At 40.4% G+C, this 23,923-nt stretch overlaps 1 protein-coding gene across 1 annotated transcript in view; it reads left to right on the forward strand.

Annotated features, from left to right (window-relative positions):
- The window catches only part of LOC308412022 (TANK-binding kinase 1-binding protein 1-like), a 32,362-nt gene extending 12,880 nt beyond the window's left edge, over positions 1–19,482 (forward strand). Inside the window, exons 2-13 of the mRNA XM_080906092.1 lie at positions 6,281–6,521; positions 6,634–6,765; positions 7,383–7,487; positions 7,607–7,757; positions 9,711–9,904; positions 10,418–10,485; positions 10,569–10,675; positions 11,262–11,434; positions 11,535–11,816; positions 12,415–12,495; positions 12,589–12,816; positions 19,006–19,482. Of these exons, the coding sequence (XP_080762218.1) occupies positions 6,288–6,521; positions 6,634–6,765; positions 7,383–7,487; positions 7,607–7,757; positions 9,711–9,904; positions 10,418–10,485; positions 10,569–10,675; positions 11,262–11,434; positions 11,535–11,816; positions 12,415–12,495; positions 12,589–12,816; positions 19,006–19,134 (1,884 nt within the window). The 5' untranslated portion in view covers positions 6,281–6,287 and the 3' untranslated portion in view covers positions 19,135–19,482. The remainder of the gene's footprint in view (positions 1–6,280; positions 6,522–6,633; positions 6,766–7,382; positions 7,488–7,606; positions 7,758–9,710; positions 9,905–10,417; positions 10,486–10,568; positions 10,676–11,261; positions 11,435–11,534; positions 11,817–12,414; positions 12,496–12,588; positions 12,817–19,005) is intronic.
- Positions 19,483–23,923: the final 4,441 nt, after the last annotated feature.

The raw sequence follows: 23,923 nt of genomic DNA on the forward strand, positions 1-23,923 counted from the left end.
TAGAAAAATCAACCGAGCGTGACCGAAGAGAAAACAGATGATGGTTCCAACGCCGGAGAGATTGTCGAACGGAAGAGCCATAGAAGTTCCGTAGTGTGAAGGTATTTCGGCTATTTCAAGTCTGACAAAAAACAGAGTAGCGTGCACTGTAAATTGTGCCGAAAGCAAGTCTGGAAATACAATAAACTGGTGCATGCGTCACACTGCGCCACGTTATTGTTTCGGTGAAATGAATTTCTACAATACTGTTACTGTTAATTCTACTCTCTGCAGTGTTTAAATGCTTACATATACACACAGTTACTGTCCCTCCACACATACGACTCGGTTCTGCTTCTATGCCCCAGCTTTGTTTACTTTTTCCCACCGAGGCTTCTAGACTTCTGATTGGCCAACATTTCTGCACGGTTAGGAATCTAGCGCCACCTGCTGCTTTGGCATGTTCATAGCAGCGTTTTCCTTCATTTCTGCCTTTATGTGTGGACGGGATTATTTTTTAAAACGAAAATGGAAAATCTCAGTTTTCAAAAATACCCGTGTACGCGTGGACGTAGCCTCAGTCTCTGACTGGAAGTGCTAATTCGTCATTCGGCTTTTGTCAGACTAAAGTAACTGTTAAAACTGTTTGAAAAGCTAAGCTATACAACAAGGAGAGATTGAGAATTTCCTTTTAGTTCTCAGTTTATTTGATATTGACAAAAGTTAGTCAATTTTGTCTGTTCTTCTGTAAAACAAACTAAGATTTATTTTTAGAATTAATATTTTGTTTCTAAGTGGAATTGACAATTTAGTAGTCTGTTTCGTTTGTTCTATTTTGAAACTTAAACGCTTTAGCGGCTGCCTTTTGTGTAGTTTGTAATATTTGCCTTTATTTATCTGAAAAAGTCTCATGTTCCTTAAGTACATCTACCCTGTTGAACTTATTATGGGAAATAAATATTTAAATAAAAACAAGCTGCTGATTATTTCACATTTTACTTGTGAGCAACGGCACATTTAAATCTTACAAATATAGTTATTTGGCTTATATCGTGATAGATATCGTTATCGCCTGAAATGAAAAAAACATATCGTGATATGAAAAAATCTCATATCGCCCAGCTCTAATTGCAGTACAAATAAAATGTCTGCTAACAGTATGTACTCATTCATACTGTCCAACACAGGGCAGAACAATAGCTATCAAAGGGGTAAAACAACATCAAGCTATTGGCCAATTATCTGCCTCTCCACAACATGGAAGCTCCTCTCAGATATCATAGCAACCAAGTTGAATAAGCACATGAGTGAGATATGAGCACACTTCAGAGACATATTGCAAAAAAAACAAAAAACAACAACAACAGGGCGTAAAGCCCCAGCTATTGGTTCACAGAACAGTTGACCAGACAGACCCGAGCATTGTCTGTATTGGCTACAAGGCACTCTGTGACTCAATGCACAGCACATGGATACTGGAGTCCTTAGCACTATACAAGGTTAATAATGCACTTATAACATTCATCAGGAACTCAGTGTTGAACGTGGAAGACAACACTGAAGGCCAACTCCAAGGCACTATCTACCTTCAAGTGCAGAATATACCAAGGTCCCTGCAGCTATTCCGCATAGGCCTCAACCCCCTAAGCCAGCTCATCACGAAGAGTGGAAGAGACTGGAATATACATTCAGGACTAGAATGACCATCAGATACCTTGTGTACATGAATAACATCAAGCTGTATACTACTTCAAGTAAGACATTAACTCACCTTCAATACATATGCCCCACTAGTCATCAGATAACCAGCTGGAATAATAAGTTGGCCAATAGAGGAGATAAATCCCACTGAAGCCAGACCAAGAAAAAAACCAAAAAACATGACATTTCTTTTCTTTGTATTTTCTACTTATTTGGGGCAAGAGTAACAATAATCTTTGTATTTTTATTCAAAGAACCCCATAGATTTTTATATTTAATCATACTTCAGAAGTAATTTTAGCATTAACTTCATGTAGTAGAATTAAAGGTGTCTGTAACAGAACCTTTAAACCTAGTTCACACTTTAAACCTGGTGAGGCGTGATTGCAGATGTCACTCAGGTGCATCTGTGGTCCATGCAGCGGCACCGCAGACCACGCGCCTCCACATATCATATAAACTCCAATAAATAATCAGAAGAGTTTTTGCGGCGGCATCCTTCCGTGTCAAGAAGTGATGTTGTAACATTCAGACAGGTGTTCTTTCAGGTATGCCAGCATCAGTGTGCATGACTGAGAAGTCCTGTCCATGAGTGGCAGTCTCAATCGCATGCGTCGCAGACACAAGGAGACGTCTGATGAGGCTGGTGTTTGTCTGCCTCCCTTCTGGCTCTCTTTTCAGAGATGTGTGCAGCCCTGTTTTCCTCTGCCTTTTCCACTCCCCTCCTGACAGTGAGGCGCCAGACTGAGCGATCAAGTGTGCCGGGTTTCCATGCCATGGTATTTATGCTGCACAGTTTCATGTCTTTTTTACAGACATCTTTAAAGTGCAGCCATGGGTGCTTGGTCTTGCTTGGTCGCAAGCCCTTCATCAACTCGCCAGGTCCTTCAAGGATGCAGCCAAGTTCCATTTGACTGATGTGGCCAAGACAATGAAGGTGCCACTCACAAAGAAGGGCAAACATGCTGTCCATGTTTGTGGATTTCAGGACCTCTGAATTGGGCACTTTGTTTAGTCTTTGAATCCACAGAATGCACTGCAGGCACCTCAGGTGGAAGTTTTCTCTCATGCCTCATGTAGTTGGTCGAGGCTTCACTGCTATAAAGAATGATTGTAGGTTGTACCCATCTATAGCGATGTTTTGGGGGGTGATCTTTACCCCGTGCCATGACTTGCATCTTCTTTAAACTTACAGCAAGCCTGAATTCCTTGTAAGCATAGAAGAGACAAGTAACAAGCTGTTTCAAGTGTCTTCCTTGTGGGATGTTAAGCCTGTGTCATCAGCAAAGAGCAACTCAAGTATAGAGTAGAAACTAGGGCTGAACGATTATGGAAAATAATCTAATTGCGATTTTTTGCCCCAATATTGCGATTGCGATGCGATATGCGATTATTTTTTAAGGTCTTTGTCTTCTGTATTATTAAACAAAGACAAGCAATACATCATATAGTATGGCCAATACTATATTACATTAATTTTAAACTGTTCTTTCCTGGAAGACAGACCTCTGTTATGATGACATGAGGTGATGCATGAATTGATGACTGACATTTTTATTTAACTTCTTCAATCACAACAGTATATTTGAACATACACAATAGTTTATTTTTAGCTTACAAACATCTGAGCATAAAGTGCTGACAAGGAACCCTGGTGTAAACATTAAAATGAAAGTCAGTGCAATGTGCAGATTGCAGAAATATACATAAAAAAATCAGTGGCTTTACCACACTCAGTTTTTCGACATCTGTGAACTACTAGACAGTCATTCAATTAAAAAATAATATTAAATAAATAAAACTAATAAATAAAAAATACACACATCTTACTGATCTCTGCAGTCAGTAACATTACACATAAAGTGCAAACATAATAGCAATTGTATAAACACACACACAAACACGCCTTTAAAATTTAAAGGCGTGAAATTGGACGGTCTAGCCTTCTGATTAGCGTCACCGCTGTCTCGGTGGAGTTTAATAAACTCGGCCGTCTGCTTCTTGCTATCTAAAATATAACCAGACACTGGTGTAAATTCTCGACTGTCTCATACTTCTGTTTAATAAGTTTTCTGTTTGACGTTTAGTCAGCTGTGTGAAAACCAAGGAGGAACCCACCCGGGGGATTAATAAAGTTTTATTTTATCTAATCTAATAACTTTAATCTCAGCCAAACCGATTTACTCACGAACAAACAAAACACTGAAAAAAGCCCAACAATAACATTTTTAGGTCGTCTAAGTGACTTATATATTACGTTTAACCCGAGCAGCGAAACTCCGCGGTGATCTGAAAATGATGTGCCGGGAGTTGTGCCGTTCTCGGCCGCATCAGTAACCCTCGAGCTCCCGGCTAGCTGTCGAGCTGGTGGGTAGCAGACGCCTCTGAAAACGTCGAAGCACTTTTGCAAATATGGGATATCTTGATAAACCGAGCAGATATTTGATGTTTACACAACTACTTTCTCGCCTGAAAATATGTTAAAAGTTTATTTTGTGACCCAGAAAGATTAGTATGAGTAATTTTAAAACTTAGTAGCGGCCGCCATTGCTGGAAACTGGAGTTTGGCTGGGCCGCGCTATGAATTCTGGGATATGGTAGTAATTTGGACAGCCTTCGGCGCGTCGCTGTGACGTACTCGGTCTACAAATGCGGCCTCAGGAGGATGCAGCCCATGAATTTGGACATGTCCAGAGTATAATCGCAGCCTTTGCGGTTAGAAAATTGCACTTGATCATGTCGCGATATTATCGCAAATGCGATATATCGTTCAGCCCTAGTAGAAACAGTGTGTGGATAACATGGATGTAGACTCCACTGTGTTTGTGTTTTAGTGAAGGGGTAACCATGTGATGAATACATACGGCTTGCTCTGGTCTGTCCTTGGCTGATGCTGATTGTGCTTCTGTAAAAATCCCTTAATAATACAGCTAAGTGAATTGATTTGAAAATTTAGAGCCAAAATGGGGAAAACGACGACAAACACAGGCAGTATGTGGGCTGAATGTGTGTGAGGGGTGGGATGGTAGGGGGTGCATTGGAATTATGTTTTTTGTTACATTCAGCATGAACAAAATGTGTGGTTTTAACCATGGTCACATGTTTGAGTGACTCTCTGCTGCCAGCCATTCCTTTTTCTTTCCTTTTTTTATTTGAAAATATTAATTTCAAGTAAACCGATATGAATCAGTATGCATTAGAACAGTATCCAGAATCACAAGCAATAGATTACATGTTGTTTCTGTTCCACAAACTGTCCTGAGCTGTTGTTGGTCTGTTAAAGATCCATATGCAAACTGTATACCATTAAGGATATTTGGAATGGATATTTGCAGTTAATCAATCAATCAATAAAATATACAGTACTGTGAAAACAGTGGGGAGCCACCCCTCATTACATTTTGCTTCCAAGGAGATGTTCTGGTGGAGTTGCTCTCCGGGGTTTTTGAAGACCTTTCAAACCATAACAAAATCTCTTGTTTGTTAGGCAACTGTTCGGCCACCGTCATATATAAATCAGTTAAGCATAAAAAGGCACACACCACAAGAGACAAAACAGTACTGTATCTACATATAAAAAATAATAGAACAGACAGACAGAATCGGAGACACTGACACACTAGATGAGAGATGGATCTGGCTGATCACTTGATCTACTACTACTTGCTGAAGAAATAGTCTCAGTGGAATGGTGGCATTCAAGAAGCCATTCCTAATAAAGGGAAATAGGGACAAAAGGATAAGTAACCAAAATTACACACAAACTGGACTGGACGTTATTTGGAGCAGGTGGAGTGATGAATCCAAATTCAATTTCTTTTGACTCAAATATTTATTATCTGTTTGTTAACAGGTATGGACTGTACAGAGAGTACCAAAAGGCATCGTCATGGCTGCATTTCTGACAATAGTGTTGGATGTTGTAACTCAAAGTTTTGGATGTCAAAACTGATGATAATGATGGATCACGATGGAATAATATATCACCATTCAGCAGTATTTTTGGTTAGCTCCCATCAATTAGTCTTAGGCCCCACTTCTATGTATCAAATTACAGGTAGTGATCTTTTTCTACTCTCCAACCTCATTGAAACATATAAACTCCTGGCTGCACACACACTGGCTTTAACTTCTGTCAGGATGTAGGCTTTTATACATTTATTGCTGCTAGTGCTCCTGTTGTGTGAAATGGGTGTGGAGGAGCATGGTGAGGTCACATGGCTACTAGTTTTTCTGTCTGTTCACCCATTCCAGTTTGTTGCAGTAATCAGAATCAGAATGCTTTATTGATCCCTTGGGGAAATTATTTTGGTTACAGCGCTCACACCTATGGGCAATCTAGATTAATCAATTAACCTATCCCCAATAACTGCATGTCTTTGTACGGTGGGAGGAAGCCAGAGTACCCGGAGAGAACCCATGCAAGCATGGGGACAACATGCAAACTCCACACAGAAAGCCCCTGGCCTGATGGTGGAATTGAACTCAGGACGTCAACAGCGCTAACCTAACATTACTGGCCTTACGGATCAGTTTATTGTAACTTAACAGAGCGAAGAATTTCTACAATTCTCCCCCATTTTGTCTCTTTCCCTTGTAGCTAACTGATGATGGATCTGTTCAGCAGAGGGGAGCTGGGGCTGCTGGGAGGAGGAGAGGGCCTCAGAGATGATGTGGCTGCGCATGGCATCCGCTGGCCACCCAGTCGTCTGCCAGAAGACATGTATCCGCCGTCTGGATTGGCCCTGGCTGCTGCCTACCATGACATCAAGCTCCGACTAGCCAGTCTGGAGAGGGAGAACAGTAGCATTAAAAGGAAACTCGAACACTACGAAGTCAAGGTGGAGAGCAGCAGGCACACACACATATCCACACATCCTAGACCCCATACACAAAACAGCATACAGTAACATTTCTGTGTTGGGAATGCTTTGTTTGTGCCCTGTCCCCCAGTTCCCTATGATTACTGAGTTTGGAGAGGAGACAATACTGTGTTGTTCCTGTGAGCCCATCATCAAAGATACCAGCACTATTCAGTCACAGACCACCAACCTACAACAGAGGATCAACTCCCTCACTCAGGAGGTAAAATTTGACATGCAGTACTCTTCAACTTATATGAGTGGGTTGTCTTAGTCATTTTATATGACACCAGTTAGATGTGTCTGGTCAAGTCTCTTATGTGAATCATGTTGAGGTTTTTTCTCTGTCAGCCTTGTTTGGATTTTTTGTAATCTGACAAATAGTGAACACACAGCTGAGAATCAGGCAAAACAGTGATGAGACATATACCAGACTGTTATGATGTTGCACAGCAGTCAGGACCACAAGCACTGTACTTGCACAGTGAAGCTCTAATTCAAGGAGTTTAAGAGAAATATTACATTAACTGTTCAGGAAGTCTCTCATTTTCAGATTTGATTAACTATCATGACCTCATTGACATACTTCAGATCCTCAGACTGAAAAAAAAAATGCTAAAAAAAAGTCCTAGGGGTTACCTCTTGGAACCGCAAAGCAATAACACAGATTTGAGCCATGGCAAATGTCTCAGTAACTAGGAGGCCTTCATAATGGGAGAAACCTTTCTCCTTTTAAAATGTAAAATTATATCATAACATATCTTTCTGAAATTTAGATACCTGTAGTATACTGTATTTCATTTGGAATTAATTGAAATTGTTAGAAATAATTTTTCTCAGCTCCAAAAGAGCAAAGAGAGAGAAGAGAGACTGGAAGAAGTCATCCAAGCTTACGAGAAGATTCACCTGGAGAAAAGCAATGTCCAGAGAGACCTAGACAAAATGGTAAATACATACAAACATAATAATGTGTTTTGTACTGTTAAACACATTTTGTGCTGAGGTATTTCCTAGCAGATTGGGTTTCAGTTGCAATTTGCTGTGTTTCCATTTGTGTGAGACAGACAACTCTAGTGGAGCAGCACGTGGACAGGATCCGCATCCTCGAATCAGCTCTCAGGCAGAGAGATAGTTCCCTGCAGAAACTCAGCACTGAGCTGCACAGCAAAGACTTACATAAGTCTCAACTCCATGCCAGTCTAGACATACCGAGAGGTGGGTTCTTTATATATCAGGGGCACATCTGCTTAAATAAATGTCTATGGTAGCAGTAGGAGAAATATCCTAATCCATAAAGTGCAAGTAAAAACTATACTGTTTGTAACTGTCATAGTTATAGTTCAGGATTTCCATTTATTTAAAATCTGTCACATTCACAAATTCATTGCTTTACATATTCTATTCCCGCTATTCTTCTGTACCAACAGCAGGGCGGGGCATTCCTGATGAATGCTATAGAGCACTATTAGCCTTGTACAGTGTGTGTGTGGCATTGGGTCATAGTCTGTCTTGTAGTCAATCCAAGCAATGCTGTCTGGTCTTCTCCACTATTGGAGGGCGATGGCCCTCTAGTATGCACTCCGCGCTCATGTGTTTACTCATGTGCCTATTCAGCTTGGTTGCTATGCCTTAGTGGAGCTTCTATGTTGTGAAGATGCAGGCAATTAGCAGGTTTGATGGTACTGGACCGTTTTGAGGATCCTTCATGATTACGATTGTTCTTCCATTCGTTAGTCAAACACCTTAGTAGTGCTGCCAAGCATCCTTGGTCTGCCTGTCATAGTGTGGATGTTTGGGGAGTTTGAGACCTGTTTTTTCCAACCTTGGAAGACACGTTTTCCTTTTCTCCTCCATTTGGGGCAGAGCTGGTCTCTGCTGTGGTCTAGGTACACCTGCTCATCATAGGGCTACAATAAAGTGAGGGTATTTAAGGACCAACTTGAACCTTCATTCTTGGAATTAACTCTGCTCTCTGCTCGGATTCCTGTTCGGTCCTTTCCTAGTTTGTTGAATTATGTCTTTGAAAATCAAAGGAATCCTTTCTTGCAATGGAACAATTGCTAGGGCATGATCCGGACAGCAGGAGGTAACAGCGAACAGAGTTGACCACCCACAAAGTTCTGGGACACACTTTCGGGTGAGGTCAGAAGCTGGTCAGCTAAGCAAAGTTTAAAAGAGCCTGCAGTAATAACAAGCCAGCCCCAAGTACTGCTTCATCTCCTTTTTGGTTTTGGTGACATAGTGTCACGGCGGGGTGCGCCGGTGTGTTTGTTGGAGCGGACCCAAAAGCAGACACTGGAGGCAAGGAGCTGGTTTGCAAACTGAAGGTGAGCCTTTATTTCGGCTGAAAACATGAAACTATGAAACACCAAGCATAACTATGATAAATTATGTTGAACCTATGACTGACCATGATAACAAAAGGTAAAACTATGACTGTGACTAGATGACATGAGGAAAATTGGCAGACGTCCTGACAATGAACAGTAATAGACAAAGGACTTAAATACACACATGAGGTGATCAGGGGAAGTGGAGACACATGAGGAAACAGCTGACTAGGATGAACATAATGATGCACAGGAAATGTAAACTAAAACACAACGACATGAAAACTGGACTTTCAAAATAAACAGGAAAACATGACACCACACAGGCATGACAGCATTAACCAGGCAGAGCAGAAACATGACACATAAGACACAATAAACAACAATGGGAACTCTGTGGCTCCACTCTGCTCCAACAGCACCAATTCATAGTCAATGTGTTGGTAACACTTGTCATGTGTTACCAACACACTTCATCCAGCTCCACTTGGTGAGCTGGATGAAGGGAGCAATACAAGCAATTTATCTCCCAGCAAAAATTATCTTAGGTGCTGCTGATGTTCCTCGGCCTAGAGCAAATTTTCCCATGATAACCTCCCCAGTGTGTATAGCTTTGCTTTTAGGTCCAGAACATATTGAAGTTCATTCTTACCTGAGCTTGGACCTTGCTCCCAGCTTTCTTTAATGACGTCCAGCACCCCCTGTGGCTTCCTGCCAAACAGCATTTCCTTGCTAACGCTGCTCAAACTGGGTTACACTGCGAAATCCAGAGCAGGGAGATATATGTGAAGCTGTCATTTCTTTTTTTCATTTTTGTTTTTTTGTTTTTTTTTTCCAGATGGTCCAGGGCCGACACTGCAGAGCTCCTGCAGTCTGGATGCCCTTCTGGACCTGAAGGTGCAGCAGCTGGAGGCTGAGCTGGAGGGTGCGCAGAACCAGGCTGAGGGGGCTTTTCAGAGAGAGAAGGCAATGAGGGCTGAGGTCCAGAGGCTGCAGCACGAGGTAGCAAAGCTGCGGGAAGCACAAAGACAGGTACCTCTCAATTGCTTTAAATGCTTAACTGGCCATGATCAAGTACAGATGGACTGCAGGACATTGTGATCTCACAACTGCTGTGGGTCAACAAAGCACACTTAGGCAGTCATGACTAAGGTGCTGCCATGCAGCCACGCTTTAACGTTAAAGCTTATAAGCTGCACTATTGTCCATTATATGTCAGGTTATTTTAAAACAAATTCAACAAACAAATTACACTCCTGGACTGCCACTTGCTGCAGTCTTTCAGAGTTATTGTGGTAAAAAAAAAAAAAACCCTTAAATTAAAATAAATGAATAAATCTTCAGAAATTGTTAGAATACGAGGATACTGAGGAAAGGTTTTCAATCATTTATCCCATGCATAGACTTTAAGCTTTATTTTACATACTCCCAAATATTAATTTATAATAATATTAATTTATAAACATTTATCATTTTCAGTCACATCTCGTGTTTTCCTTCAGTGATTGGTAGTTCTAACCACAGATCCTTGTGTGTCTGTGTCAGTCACAGGACCTGTCTTCTCACTGTGAACACTGTGACGTAGAATGGATAAAGAAAGCCGGCGATGAACAGTAAGTCTAATTACAAAGAATATTTAAATAGAAGTCTATAGTTCATTGTCTTATGCGTGTGTCTGTGTGTGTGTGTGCTCCAGGGTTAACCTGGCATTAGCTTACACGGAGCTCACAGAGGAGCTGGGTCATGTTCGCTGTCTGGCTGCAAAGCAGAGTGACCTTCTGCAGCATGTCTCACAGGAGCCTGGTAAGCAACCTGAAAGAGTGACTAATTTGTGGATTTTGTGGTAGAATATTTGTCAGAGAGACTTGTCCTGTAGATATGCTAAAAGTCTCTACCAGCTTGAAAGTTTTTCATTTTAATTGCATGTACTGTACCCACTTACTGGAACAGTTTTTGTACTGAGGCTCAAGTGTTACTGTGAAACAGTAATAAACATCTTTCTTTCATCTTAGTCAATAGCTGATAGTTTATAGCAACTCATGTTAGCTGTGGAGTTGTTGGATCATGATGAAAGAGTTCAAACATCCTCTGTTTACATCAGACTGCAGGAGGTATAATCAGCCTTCTGTATAGATGACCATACCGTGACCACTGCAACTTCTACTTGGATTCTACTTGATTGGAAGCTATGCAGTAACTTGTTGGACACATGTCAGCACCCACAGTAAACTTAAGTGAACTATCTATGGGACAAACCCTATAGTCACTAATTTAGCTATTGATTTTGATTGATTTTGATAGTCTTTGCAATTCTTACACATTTAAGCAGAAGTTGTTTTCAGGTCTGTTATTTCCTTTCTTCATTCATCTTTCTCTTGCTCTTGCACAGCTCCTCAGCATCTCTCTCCAACCTCTTCCCAGCGTGCCTCACTCTCCCCTGACAGACTCCTCCCCACTCCCCCATCTCCTATGTCCTCAACTGAAGGGTCCATCTCCTATTCCCATCAGCAGACTAGCAGCCGCCTACGAGCTAAGTTCCAGGGTCGCCGAAGTTACTCAGAGGTTAGGTTACACATTTTAGTAGAACATGAAAATGACAACTACTTTGTGAAATATTTTTATGTATTTTATTTTGTACTGATCCTTGCCTCCTGTTTCCAAGGTATCTAACACATCAGTCAACCAAAAGCCCCCAGTTCATCTGTTAAGGGACCCAGTATCTACGCTTCCCAAACCCAGGCACGTCCATGGGGACATGCAGGCTTACGGTCAAACCAAAAGTCAGCTCTGTACCTCACTGGTGGGTTTGGTCAGACCAGCATCAGCTCATGGAGCTGGAGTGGAGAGAGGAGGAGGAAGGGGCGTAGAAAGGTGTGGTGACAACAGCCTGAGCAGCAGTCCTTGTCACTGTGTTCTCGACCTGGACTTTCCTGTGGCTGCTGAGGTGAGAAGTAGAACTTGTATTCACTTAGTTCTTGTTTTTCAGATGTTATGATGAAACAACGGTTTGTAACCCATTTTAGCAGTGAGTGCTGGGTGCTCTGGCCATTACCAGTCCATAGTCCATAGTTTATTTGAAGATTTTATGACGCTTGAGCATGCTGAGTTAGACAAATCAAGATGAGGTATTTTAGTGTCAAATTTTCTCTTTTTGGTTACCCTTGATATTTTAGATGTAGTGGGCTTCAAAGTAGTCTTCCACTGATGGCCATATTCCTATTTGGCTTCACTAGATAAAACTTGCTGACCTATTGCTAGTGTTTGCTAGCACTAACATTCTTGGTAATGCAGACAAATGGCTTGATGCACAATGTAGCAGCTAGCTAATGGAGTCTGTGTTGTGCTAGGAACTGGTTGTTTGTTCAACTTAGTAAATAGTGGATTCGTTTCTAAGCTGCCTTTGGCTAGTGGATTATCAGAGAAAAGTAATCACTCTGATAATCATTTAGTCATTTTTGATGTAACATGATAGTTACATCAAAAATGACTACTATTCTGCCAAACTACAGTATCTACTTAACCCTACTTTTCTTCTCATGAAGGTTCACCACTTCTGTCACACTGATGAGCCAACTGAACCCACGCCACTGGTAACACCACCTCAGTCTTCAGATGATGAAGAGGTGATGATAATGATTCTGATGTTTACTGATTTTCATCTAGAGTTAGAGGTCATATTGAAGATGTGTGGGGTTGTGTGCTATGTAAATTTACAGGACGTATGTACATATCCATCGCCCGTTGCCAGCCCACCTCATACTCTTGGTGCTGTTGGGACTGGTTCATCGTCACCTAGGGAACAGCCCCTTCACTCCTCTTTCCAGTCTCCAAGGAAACAGTCCCACCATCCCTCTTTCTCAGCCCTTGAGGGCCCTACCATGCTCTCATGCCATCTGCCTCCCTACGTGAACACTGAGCATGCTCAGTCATGGCCATCTATTAATGTGAGTAGAAAACAATATTGGGGATTACATGAAGCTATTAAGAGATTTCCTGCAGACCCAACACGCTCAGTGCTGCAGCTCAAAAGAAGTCCCACTGAAGCACAAAACCCCTCTGTTACCTCGGGTAATTTAATTTGTTTAACATGCTGAAGATTATGTTTGTATAATTTGTGTATGGAAAAAAAATGTAAGTTGCTTTAAAAAGACATTCCTGTATTCCTTTTAGCTGATGCCACAGAGAAATAAATCTGCCTGTTTAGTTTGTGCAGTAAAGATGAGACACTGAAATATTCTTTTAAACTTGGTAAAAAAAAAGAAAAACACTCTCACAGACACTTGCACAAACTCTTAAGACTCTGTAATACAGGAGAAAGTAATATTTAAACCCTGAAATAAGTTAGCAACTTGTATTTCCAGTTCTCCTGGCATAGATGGGCTTTCTTCATGAGGTTTTGTTAGATGCTCGAATAGAGTCTCTGGTTAACTCAAACTTTACCAAGCTCTGGTTCTGATGCAGCCAATGGAGCAGATTGTGCCCATTCAAGACAATGATCCATCCATCATCTTCTTGCTCTTATTAATTTCAGGGTTGCAGGAAGCTGGGGTCCTACCCCAGCTGTCTAGTGCAAGAGTCAGGATAGACCCTGGACAGGCAGCCTACAGTGATTCAAACTTCACCAACTGTGTCATTTTAGAAGCATTCCAAAAGCAGCTTTCCACTCTGCAACACTGGACAGAGCTGGCAAGGAAGGCAGAAAAATCAAACTTTGCATGTGAAAAATTCCCAATGTAATTTGAAGCTCTGCAAAAAATTAGTAATTAGTAGCATCTTCTCAGAAATTTAATGTCACAGATACACACCATTTCTGATAAATATCTGTGACATTGACTCTTTGGCAATGTTGAATATTTTCATTATATTGTTCTAAATGTTGAAGTAAGTAAATAGCCACCCCATTCATGAATTACGTTTTGGTTTGCTCACAAGCGGCTAAATAAGACACTGAATGTCATCACATTAAACAAAGACACACACTTTGTTAGTGTCCAAATATTATCGTTTTGCTTCTTTTCATTATGTTTGCTCTTCTAAAATCATATAACTGTTATGAGCTTGTTGAGATTAGCTTGCCGAAAGCTTCAGTTCAATTAAATCAAGTTTTTTAATTAATGGGATGACTGTGGATCAGGAAATAGCACATATCATCTGCCATTCGGAAGGCTGGTGGTTTGATCCTCTGCTGCTCCATTTGGCATGCCAAAGTATCCTTGGGCAAGATACTGAAGCTTGAGTTGCTTCCGATGTGCTTATTGGAGTGTGAATACGTGTGTGGAAAAGACAAAATAGATAGAGAGGGGGGAAAAAAGAGTGAGATATAGGCCTATTTAACAACATATACTGTTTACACGAGATAATTTTATTTCCTATATGAATGCTAAATATTTAACTGCCATAAACAGCCATAACTGTACTTGACTGAAAAACACGTCAAGTGAATAACAAATGTACTGCACTGAAACACTCAGTGAGGCTATTAACTGCTCTGTATCAACTCATTGGTTATTTGCAACTTAGCCTACATACCTAATGAGAGGAATGTGCATGGCTCTGTAAACACAGTTCTGTGATGTCTTGGTCATTTGAGGTCAGCTTCAGCCTCAGGTTTGATTCAGATCCAATCTGCTTCTGTATTTTGTGTAGATACGTGATCGTAAATGGAAGGAGAAAGCACATCGCCTTGTCTGAAAGTGCAGGGTATTCCCTGCACAGCTGTATTCAAAAGTCCAAAGTTTCTGCTGTCTGCTATTCTGTACAGTTCTCCTTCTGATACTTCCTGTTTGGAGCCAGGATTGCAATGCTTTTGAACCGTTATTTTTCATTCCTCCACTTGCCATGACGACTTAGTTTGTCAACCCTTTTAGCTACTTGTTAGGCCGGCCTAGTAAGCTTGCCTACTGGCTGATTTAAAAAGGAATATGCCTTTTTCAAAAAAGACAAAACTTTATTTAAACTCAATTTTTGTGATCTTGAATGTTTTTAACATTTTAAATAATCATTTGATCTTAAAAAAGTCTTTGAGACGTTCCAGCAGTGGTACGTGTACCACAGTTTGAGAATGACTGTTTTAGGACTACATGCATTTTTTACTTGTAGGCTGGACTACTGTAATTTATTATTATCAGGAACTAGTTTTTCAGCGTCACTCTGAGATAGATGTTTCTAATTTTAGAGATGTTGCACAAATCGAAGAAAGCAGTCCTTAAACATTTGGTTTAATATGAACACTGAAGGATATGTCTTAGTCAGCTCACAGTATTACTGGAGGCCAAGGTAATGCCATCCAGAGTAAGCATGTGGTTAGATAACATATTTCTAAGATTGTCACAGTAAACTCACAGAGTCAAGCACAGGACTCTGTGAGTTTGGAATTGAAATTTCATGGCTTATTTACAACAACCGCCAAGTGCTATGGAGAGAAGGAGGACACCACTCTCCGCTGCAGTCAGACACTGCCAGAAACACACTCGAACTTCCAAACTCACTCTCAGGGATCCAGGGCAGAAACAGGGACAGTGAAATCTATATACAAAGAAACAGGCGAAGAATCAGTAGAATCTATTATCAGTAGAATCAGTATTGACGAAGGCGAAGAGAACATGAGTAGAAAGAGCCGGGGCTACACTGATGTGAGCAGTACAGCAACAAGGACCACTGAGCCGCCGTAGTGGCCGGACGAGTCAGGTCTGGTTGGGTATCATTTCATAATTAAGTGTGTAAAGAGGACTCCCCATTTACATGAACAACATTTACTGTCTATTAGACAGATATTATTCAAACCACTGCAGTGCAGCCCCTTTAATTCCTAATAAAATATTGTGGTCAACAATAAAAAACGCAAATCTAGCAGGACAAGTGCAGAGACTCAAGATTCAAAGAGTTTATTCTCATGTGTACAGAAGAAATAGCATTTCTCTGTGCAATGAAATTCTTCCTTTGCTGTCCATACACAAATGAGATGAGCCATAAGATCATTTGTAAACTGTAACGCTGTCTCTGTACTGAATTCTGAAATCTGACCGAAACTCTTCAAATAAACCATTTCTCTGCAGGTGATCAGTTAAATCCTTTAACTAATGTTTCAAATATTTTTAAGATAAAAAAAAAAAAGCTTGGACATTGGGCTATAATTAGTTGAGGTAGCTGGGTCAGGTGATAGCTTTTTAAGTAATAGTTTAATTATTGCTACCTTAAAGATTTGTGGTAGGTAACTGATTATTAGAGATGAGCTGATCACATTTGAGGAAGCATTAACTAACAGTTGGACTTCTTAGAGAAGTCTTGTAAGAATGGGTCTGCTAGTAATTCCTGAAGTTAACTCAGAAAGATCATTCTGAGAAAACAGGTCTAAAAAATATCAATGATATTTAAAAAGGCTGGACATTATGATGGGTTTGAATCATTTTTATCCAATGAATCTAATTTTATTTGTGGAGAAAATCATGAAGACATTGCTAGATAAGATTAAAGGAATGCTTGGCTCAACAGACCTCTGACTTTTTGTCAGCTTGGCTACCATGTCGAAGAGAAACAGACTTTTTTATTTTTATTTTCTTGAATCAGTGATCAGTAAGATGTTCTAGCTTTGAGGAGGGGGTTCTATTTTTAGAGCAACAAGCTATTTTTAGGCTGATTGAAGCTCTTTTAAATTTGTGATGTGTCATTTTCTTCTCAAGCTAAAGCTTTGGGTTTGCCATGTGACACCCAAGAAACCTAAAGGATTTAAAGACTATGTAAAAAGGAGTGTGCCATAATCTCTCTTAAGATGTGTGTGTAGCACTGGTGGTGCAATTCTAGTAGTGGGCATTGATAGGTCTGTGTAGCACAGGCCTACTGCTGGAACACCGAGACAATTCTACTACAACAGCAAAAGCAAGACGCAAGTCACCAGAGCACTTTGTGTTGCTCGTGCACGACGGAGAGAACTATGACGAGCGCCGTTCCTTCCACTTGAACCCCAGTCACTCTCAGTTAGCTCCCCTGTAGCACTTCTCTTTATTGTGGTTACATGAATATGTATAGGTTCATTAACATACATATGAACAAAGAGTACGTGTGTGTGTGTGTGTGTGTGTGTGTGTGTGTGTGTGTGGTCAAGATGTAACCCTGTGAACGACTCCCCAAAGCTGGTGCTAGGAGCCCAGCGGTCCACCTAAACAAAGGGCTCTTATGCTAAAACAGATACAGAGCAGGTGTCCTCCTATACCATAAATCAGTAAGAGAAGGTACGACTTCTCTCATGACCTTAGGATGTGTGTGCATATGCCAGAGTGCTCTGGGGGCACAAAGAGTCTTTGCAGACTGCTATATCATTATACAATTGATTATATACCTCTAAGCATATATGAGCAATTGTTTCCAAGCATAAATGACAAATCAACAATATAAACCTAACAGGCATATAAGACCTGTTAGTGCTACTTCTAGCCTTCTTTGCACATAGTATAGGCAGTATAATTACCTTTAACCGCAGTATGAGGACAGAAGGGAAATATGGGCCAGATCAGACAACTTCTAGATTCGTAGGTGCTAAGGCCCCCTACGAGCAAGCACTTTGGCTCCAGTGGGAAGGAAAAACTCCCTTTTAAATGGTAAATGGCATGTATTTGTATAGCGCTTTCAGAATCAGAATCAGAATACTTTATTGATCCCTGGGGGAAATTATTTTATTTTTTACTAGTCCCTAAGGTCCCTAAGGACTCCAAAGCGCTTTACACATCCAGTCATCCACCTATTCACGCACACATTCACACACTGGTGATGGCAAGCTACCCTGGGGCACACTGCCGGACACTGGCGCTACCGGTCCCCCTGACCACCACCAGTAGGCAACGGGTGAAGTGTCTTGCCCAAGGACACAACGACCGAGACTGTCCAAGCCAGGGCTCGAACCGGCAATCTTCCGATTACAAGGTGAACTCCCAACTCTTGAGCCATAATCGCCCAGGAAGAAACCACCAGCAGAACAAGGCTCAGATCAGATCATGCCCTGCAAGGATTACCAGCATGGTGATGGTGGCTGCAAAATTGTTGTAGACGAGAAGGGAGAGCAAGGAAGGGCAAGAAAAGGAAAACTTTTACCAAATATGACACATATTTTATTCATGATCCATATTTATTTTATTTTATGTCACATAAGTTTCATCAAACTAAATTTTGCTTGGTGCATGCAAAAGGATTTTATGCTGCACATTATTTTAACAAATAAAGTTCAACTATATGAAAGAGAAGACAAAGGCTGATGTGCAGTAGCGGCATATAAAACAAGTCAAGTCAAGTCAAGTCAACTTTATTTGTCAATTCTGCCACATGTACAGGACATACAGAGAATAGAAATTTCGTTACTCTCAAACCCTAGTGATTAAAAAATGCAAATAAAATAATTAAAAAGTAAAAATTTAAATAAATACAATGCACTATTTGCCTATTTGCACTACTATGCCTCCTTAACTTGAATATTGTATATTGTATATTGCATAGCTTTTTTTTTTTTGTTATACGTAAAATTGTAAATGGAGATTTAGTAGTGAAATGGGAGTGAAAAGAGGTCAGCGCAGAAGAAATCCACAGTGCATTATGGGAAGTCCCCCAGTAGCCTGAGCCAATAGCAGTGGAAGGGATGGTTCAGGGTCACCTGACCCAACCCTAACTATAAGCTTTATCAAAAAGGAAAGTTTTAAGAGCAATTTTAAATAGGTTGTGTATCTTTTGAACCCAAACTAGGAGTTGGCTCTACAGGAAAGGAGCTTGATTGCTGAGACTCTTCCACCCACTTATACTTTTAGAGATTAAGCCTACAGTCTGAGAGTGAGCTGCTCTTTTGGGATAAATCATCTATTCCAAAGCTATTCTAAAAAGTCTCACTGGCATTTTGTTGAGTGAGCCAGGGCGAGGCTAACTTAAAATATTTAAAAGTATTCTCTGTGATACTTGATCTAAACAATTAATAATCCAAGCTATAAGAAGCTTTTCTACTTCATCATATCACAATTTTCCATCATCGAGAAACTGTGCTGAAGGACTTGTGTTCTCTTTGATTGAAGCTTTATGAAGACTTTATGAAGGATTTACCATTATTGATGGTTAAGCAATTTGACACCTATTCTTTTTTTTCTTCCTAATCTCCACAGTTATGGATGGAATCGGAAGAGAATGCTGCTCGGAGCTGCCCTCTGTGCCAGCTGACCTTCCCAACCAGTTACCCTGATGATGCCCTCATCAAACACATTGACTCTCACTTGGAGAACAGCAAGATCTGACCTTTCATTTTTATTTAAAAAACAATTGTAAGCTCACTTTTCACCAGAGATGTACATAAAGGTTATTTTTGATTGGTTCTTGGTTTGATCCAGGAACGGTTTGAGTAGCCTGCATGAGTCTTTTGCATCACTCCAACCTTTGTATGGCCATTACCCATCTCACTGAAGTGGATAGTCCAATCTAATTGTGAAATGAAAGCATTCACAGGCCACAATTTCCTTTTCAGTAAACACACATGGATTGCATATTATTTTTCATCAAGCACTATAGGTTTTCTTTCATTCAGAATCAAACTAACATTTGTACATTTAAGAAATTATATATGTTATAGTTGGAACCACTGCAGCTGGCACTCTTTTTGCAGTGCCGCATGTGCTGGCCTGAAAGCAGTCCTGGAAACAGAAGACAATTCAATGTTGTAGTGGATCAAGTTGGCAGTTTGAAAATATACAAACCTTCCTGAGGTCTGATCTGGGTATGAAGAGCACACTTGGTGTGCAAATTTAGACCCGTAGAACCATGGTAGCCACATTAACCCTTTAACATTCTCTGTAAGAAAATAATAATAGAACTATTATTTCTTAGCACTTTTTATTTACCATGGGCAATAATAATATTAATCAGTAATTTGTTTTTAAATAAATCTTGCATGTTTTAATATTGGCTTAAAACACGCTTAAAAATACAAATAAATACAGATTTTTTTATTAAATGATTCAGGCTTTTCATTTTAGCTCTATTTTATTTTATTTTTTTAACTTTTTAAACTAAAAATGTGATTACAAACCATGTAATGATGTATTGCTAGAAACATGTTTACCAGCATATGTGAGATTGTTAACATGGGACAAACCATCCTCTCCCTGGCCACCTCCTCCAGCTTGTCCGGTTCAACACCAAGGCATTCCCAGGTCAGCCGAGAGATACCTCTCCAGCGTGTCCTAGGCCTCTTCCCGGTGGGACATGCCTGGAACACCTCACCCAGGAGGGGCCCAGGAGGCATCCTTGTCAGATGCCTGAACCACCTCAACTGGCTCCTTTCAATGTGGAGGAGCAGCGGCTCAACTCTGAGCCCCTCCCGGATGGCCGAACTTCTCACCCTATCTCTAAGGGAGAGGCCAGCCACCCTTTGGAGGAAGCTCATTTCTGCCTCTTGTATCCACGATCTCATTCTTTCGGTCACTATCCACAGCTCGTAACAATTGGTGAAGGTAGGGACATAGATCAACTGTTAAATTGAGAGCTTCGCGTTCACACTCAGCTCTCTTCACCACAACAGACCGGTACAGCGTCCGCATCGCTGTAGTTGCAACACCAATCCATCTGACCATGGGATTACTATTACCTAAACTGTCATGATTTTTACTTATTTGTTTGTTTATTTTTTATTTTTTTTTACCAAACTTAGGATACTTAATTACTTAAAAATAATGTTGATGACATTATTATTATTATTACTGTTATTATTATTATATCCTTGAAAAAAGGAGCCGTGTATTTATTTGTCCTAAGATAATTATTTTGTTTTAAACTTTCATGAAGGAAGTTTAAGTTTTTAAACTTCCACTTAGAAAAAAAAAACAAAGCTCTACCAGCTGCTTGGTAGAACTTGGAAAAAGTTATTTTTCTTTTTTTCTATCAAGTTAGATAATTAAGTAGGACCTAAAATAAAAAAGTCTACTTGAGTGTCATGCCTGGACTGAGCAACAACGTCCGTGTTGGAAAAGAAAGGCCCAAAACTGTAGCCTGTCAGCTGAAGCTTCAAATTGAGGTGTCCAAAAAGCAATGGGTGGCTACATCCGTGTTTTATATGAAGTTTTATATGAAGAGGATGCCCCTGGATATTCAGATAACACAGATGTCCCTTAAGTGGGGACTGGAGGCTGTCTCCAAAGGCGAGTCAATGTGCATGTTTAAATGTCCATATCAAGCAAATAAATGTATGACATTGTACAAACGTTTTGGTCTCTGTGGCTTCTTTCCCCTTCATAACAACTATCATTGGCCACTTATTTATTTATAATGTAACCAATGATGTGAATTTTAACATATGCTGAAGTCTATCTTTTTTATAGAGTCTGGACTGAGTTCATGGTACATACCTTCCTGGTTTAAGCTAAAACGAAAACTTAAACTAAATCAAGATATTTAGTGTTATGTCAACAATTTAAAAAAAATGTATGGTAATTTAAAATGTCCTTTAGTTTTATTTACAAATTTTCACAAATCTGCTGGAATATTCATAAATTTATGTAAATGATATAAATCTCCACTAAGAAAATATAGAACTCTTATTATGCTCTCTGCAAGTTGGCTCCTGTGCAGAAGATGTGGACATGCATCCAGAACTATAAACAAATATTTTGACTCTTGGCTGCTATTGTTTTATGGATTACAGACAAACTTAGCATTAGAGCTGTTACAATGATGAGCAGTAAGGGTTCACTGTCTCGCTGAAGGTCACCAGTACCAGTGTGTTACACCCCGGCCTAGGCAACCGGAGTGTAGTGATGGGACGTTCTGTATCGAGGCTTCGGAGCGTGTGTCGAGTAATGGAGGGGGCGTTTCCGCGAAGCGCGTATCGAGGCTTGCTTCATTTATGGGAGGAGCTGAAAATGATGACGTCCGAAGCCTCGCTGCCCGGCTGTACCACGTGACTGGTTCATGAAGCGGTTCGAACTTTGCCGCAAATAATCATTTTCCATACTGCCAGCATAAATATACACAGTATACTGCCATCACTGCAATATAGATGTTTTACACACTCCTTTTGTTGTTGACATTTACAGGCTGTGTGCAAAATGCCACACTCTTCAAATTCATGCCAGCTATTATTTTTACGTCCAGTAGGTGTCCTGCTAGAGCAAATGAAGCTTCATGAAGCTTCGCGTTGGGGTGAACCAATTGGATGAAAAGCTTCAGTGCTTCATGGGGCTTCATCTGCCCATCACTACCGGAGTGCAACACGAAAAAAATAAAAATAAAGAAAAAAAAAAACACACAAAAAACCCCCCACTAAGGCTCTCCACCAAAATCCCAAAATGAAAGTATCGACAAATCTATTTACAGCTATTTACAACAAACTATTTATTTACAACAAAACACCAAACTATTTACAACACGGGGGAGATCGCGACCATGACACCCTGAAACACAGGGTTTAAATACATAGAGGGAGCAATCAGGAAAATGGACAACAGGAGGGAAACACAGCTGGGGCAAATTAGAACTGATGAGACAGGGAAACGTAAACTGAAAACACTAAGATAACACAGACTTTCAAAGTAAAACAGGAAACACATAACAGTCACGCCAAAAACAACACACCGACAACACCGAAACGTAACAAGTGCCTGTGAATGAACATATGCTGGCTGCTGGAAGTGGAATGGAAGTTAAATTTAAGCTGATTTACTGAGTGCTGCTGTCACAAAGCTGACAGGAAAGTGCAGGAGAGGTGTGAAGACTCCAGGTTAGCCTCTGTTTGGGTACACCTTCCTTTTATTTCATCGCTGTTTTTTTTTATTATTTTTTTTATTAATTTATATAGCACATTTAATAACAACAAAATGTTGACCTAAGTGCTTTACAAAGATAAAAAGAAAACCCAAAAAACAAAAATTACACAGTAACAAATAACATCAATAACAAATACCTGGTAACAGATGACTAGGTGGATAGATAGGTAACTCTCATGCGGTGTTGAAAGCCAATGAGTAAAAACGTGTTTTAAGATGGGATTTGACACCATTAGACGCTATTAAAGAGCTGAAGGCTGGCAAAGTAGCGGGACCAGACAGACTATGTGCCGAGTTTTATAAAGAATTCAGAGAAATTTTAGCTAGCCCGCTGCTGAACATGTACAATGACTCCTTTAAAAAGGGTCTCTTGCACAGTTCTTTAAGGGAATCCAATATATCCCTTATACTTAAAAAGGGCAAGCTACCTGAAGATTGTCCCTCCTATAGGCCAATCTCTTTGTTGAATGTGGATCTGAAAATCCTCTCCAAGATATTAGCAAAACGTCTGGAACTTTTACTCCCCTCGCTTATTAATGAGGACTAAACGGGTTTTATTAAAGGGCGCAATTCATATAATAACATGCGTAGGTTATTGAATATGATCCAGTTCTTCCAACAAAAATCTCTGCCTGGTGTGGTAATTTCCCTTGATGCCGAGAAGACATTTCACCGTGTTGAATGGTCTTACCTGTTTTTTACACTACATCAATTCGGTTTCAGTGGAAACTTTATAAACTGGATTAAGTTACTTTATAACAATCCCTGCTCTGCAGTTCTTACAAACGGGGTGCGGTCCTCCAACTTCCGGATACAGAAGGGAACCAGACAAGGCTGCCCCCTCTCCCCTTTGCTCTTTGCCCTAGCCATAGAACCATTGGCAGAGGCAGTACGAGTTCAGACGGACATACATGGTCTATCTGTAGGACAAAGACAGCATAAGATTATTTTGTATGCTGATGATGTACTTGTTGTGTTGACTCGGCAGGAAACATCAATCCCCTCTCTGGTTGAAACTATTAATAAGTTTAGTGAAATCTCAGGCTATAAAATTAATTTCAATAAATCAGAAGAGATGCCATTGGGCAGTCTGAAACAAAAACTATGGGCCCCTTCTCCATTTCCCTTCACTTGGTCCACACAGGGCTTTACGTATCTGGGGATTAGGGTTACTCACGCCTTTGAACAGATGTATAAAAGTAACTTTACCCCCCTATTTGAGCAGGTCAAACTAGATCTAGAGAGATGGAAGTCCTTACCGTTATCCTGG

The sequence above is a fragment of the Rhamphochromis sp. 'chilingali' genome (genome assembly GCF_963969265.1).
Source record: "Rhamphochromis sp. 'chilingali' genome assembly, chromosome: 15".
In the NCBI taxonomy this organism is placed as follows: Eukaryota; Metazoa; Chordata; class Actinopteri; order Cichliformes; family Cichlidae; genus Rhamphochromis; species Rhamphochromis sp. 'chilingali'.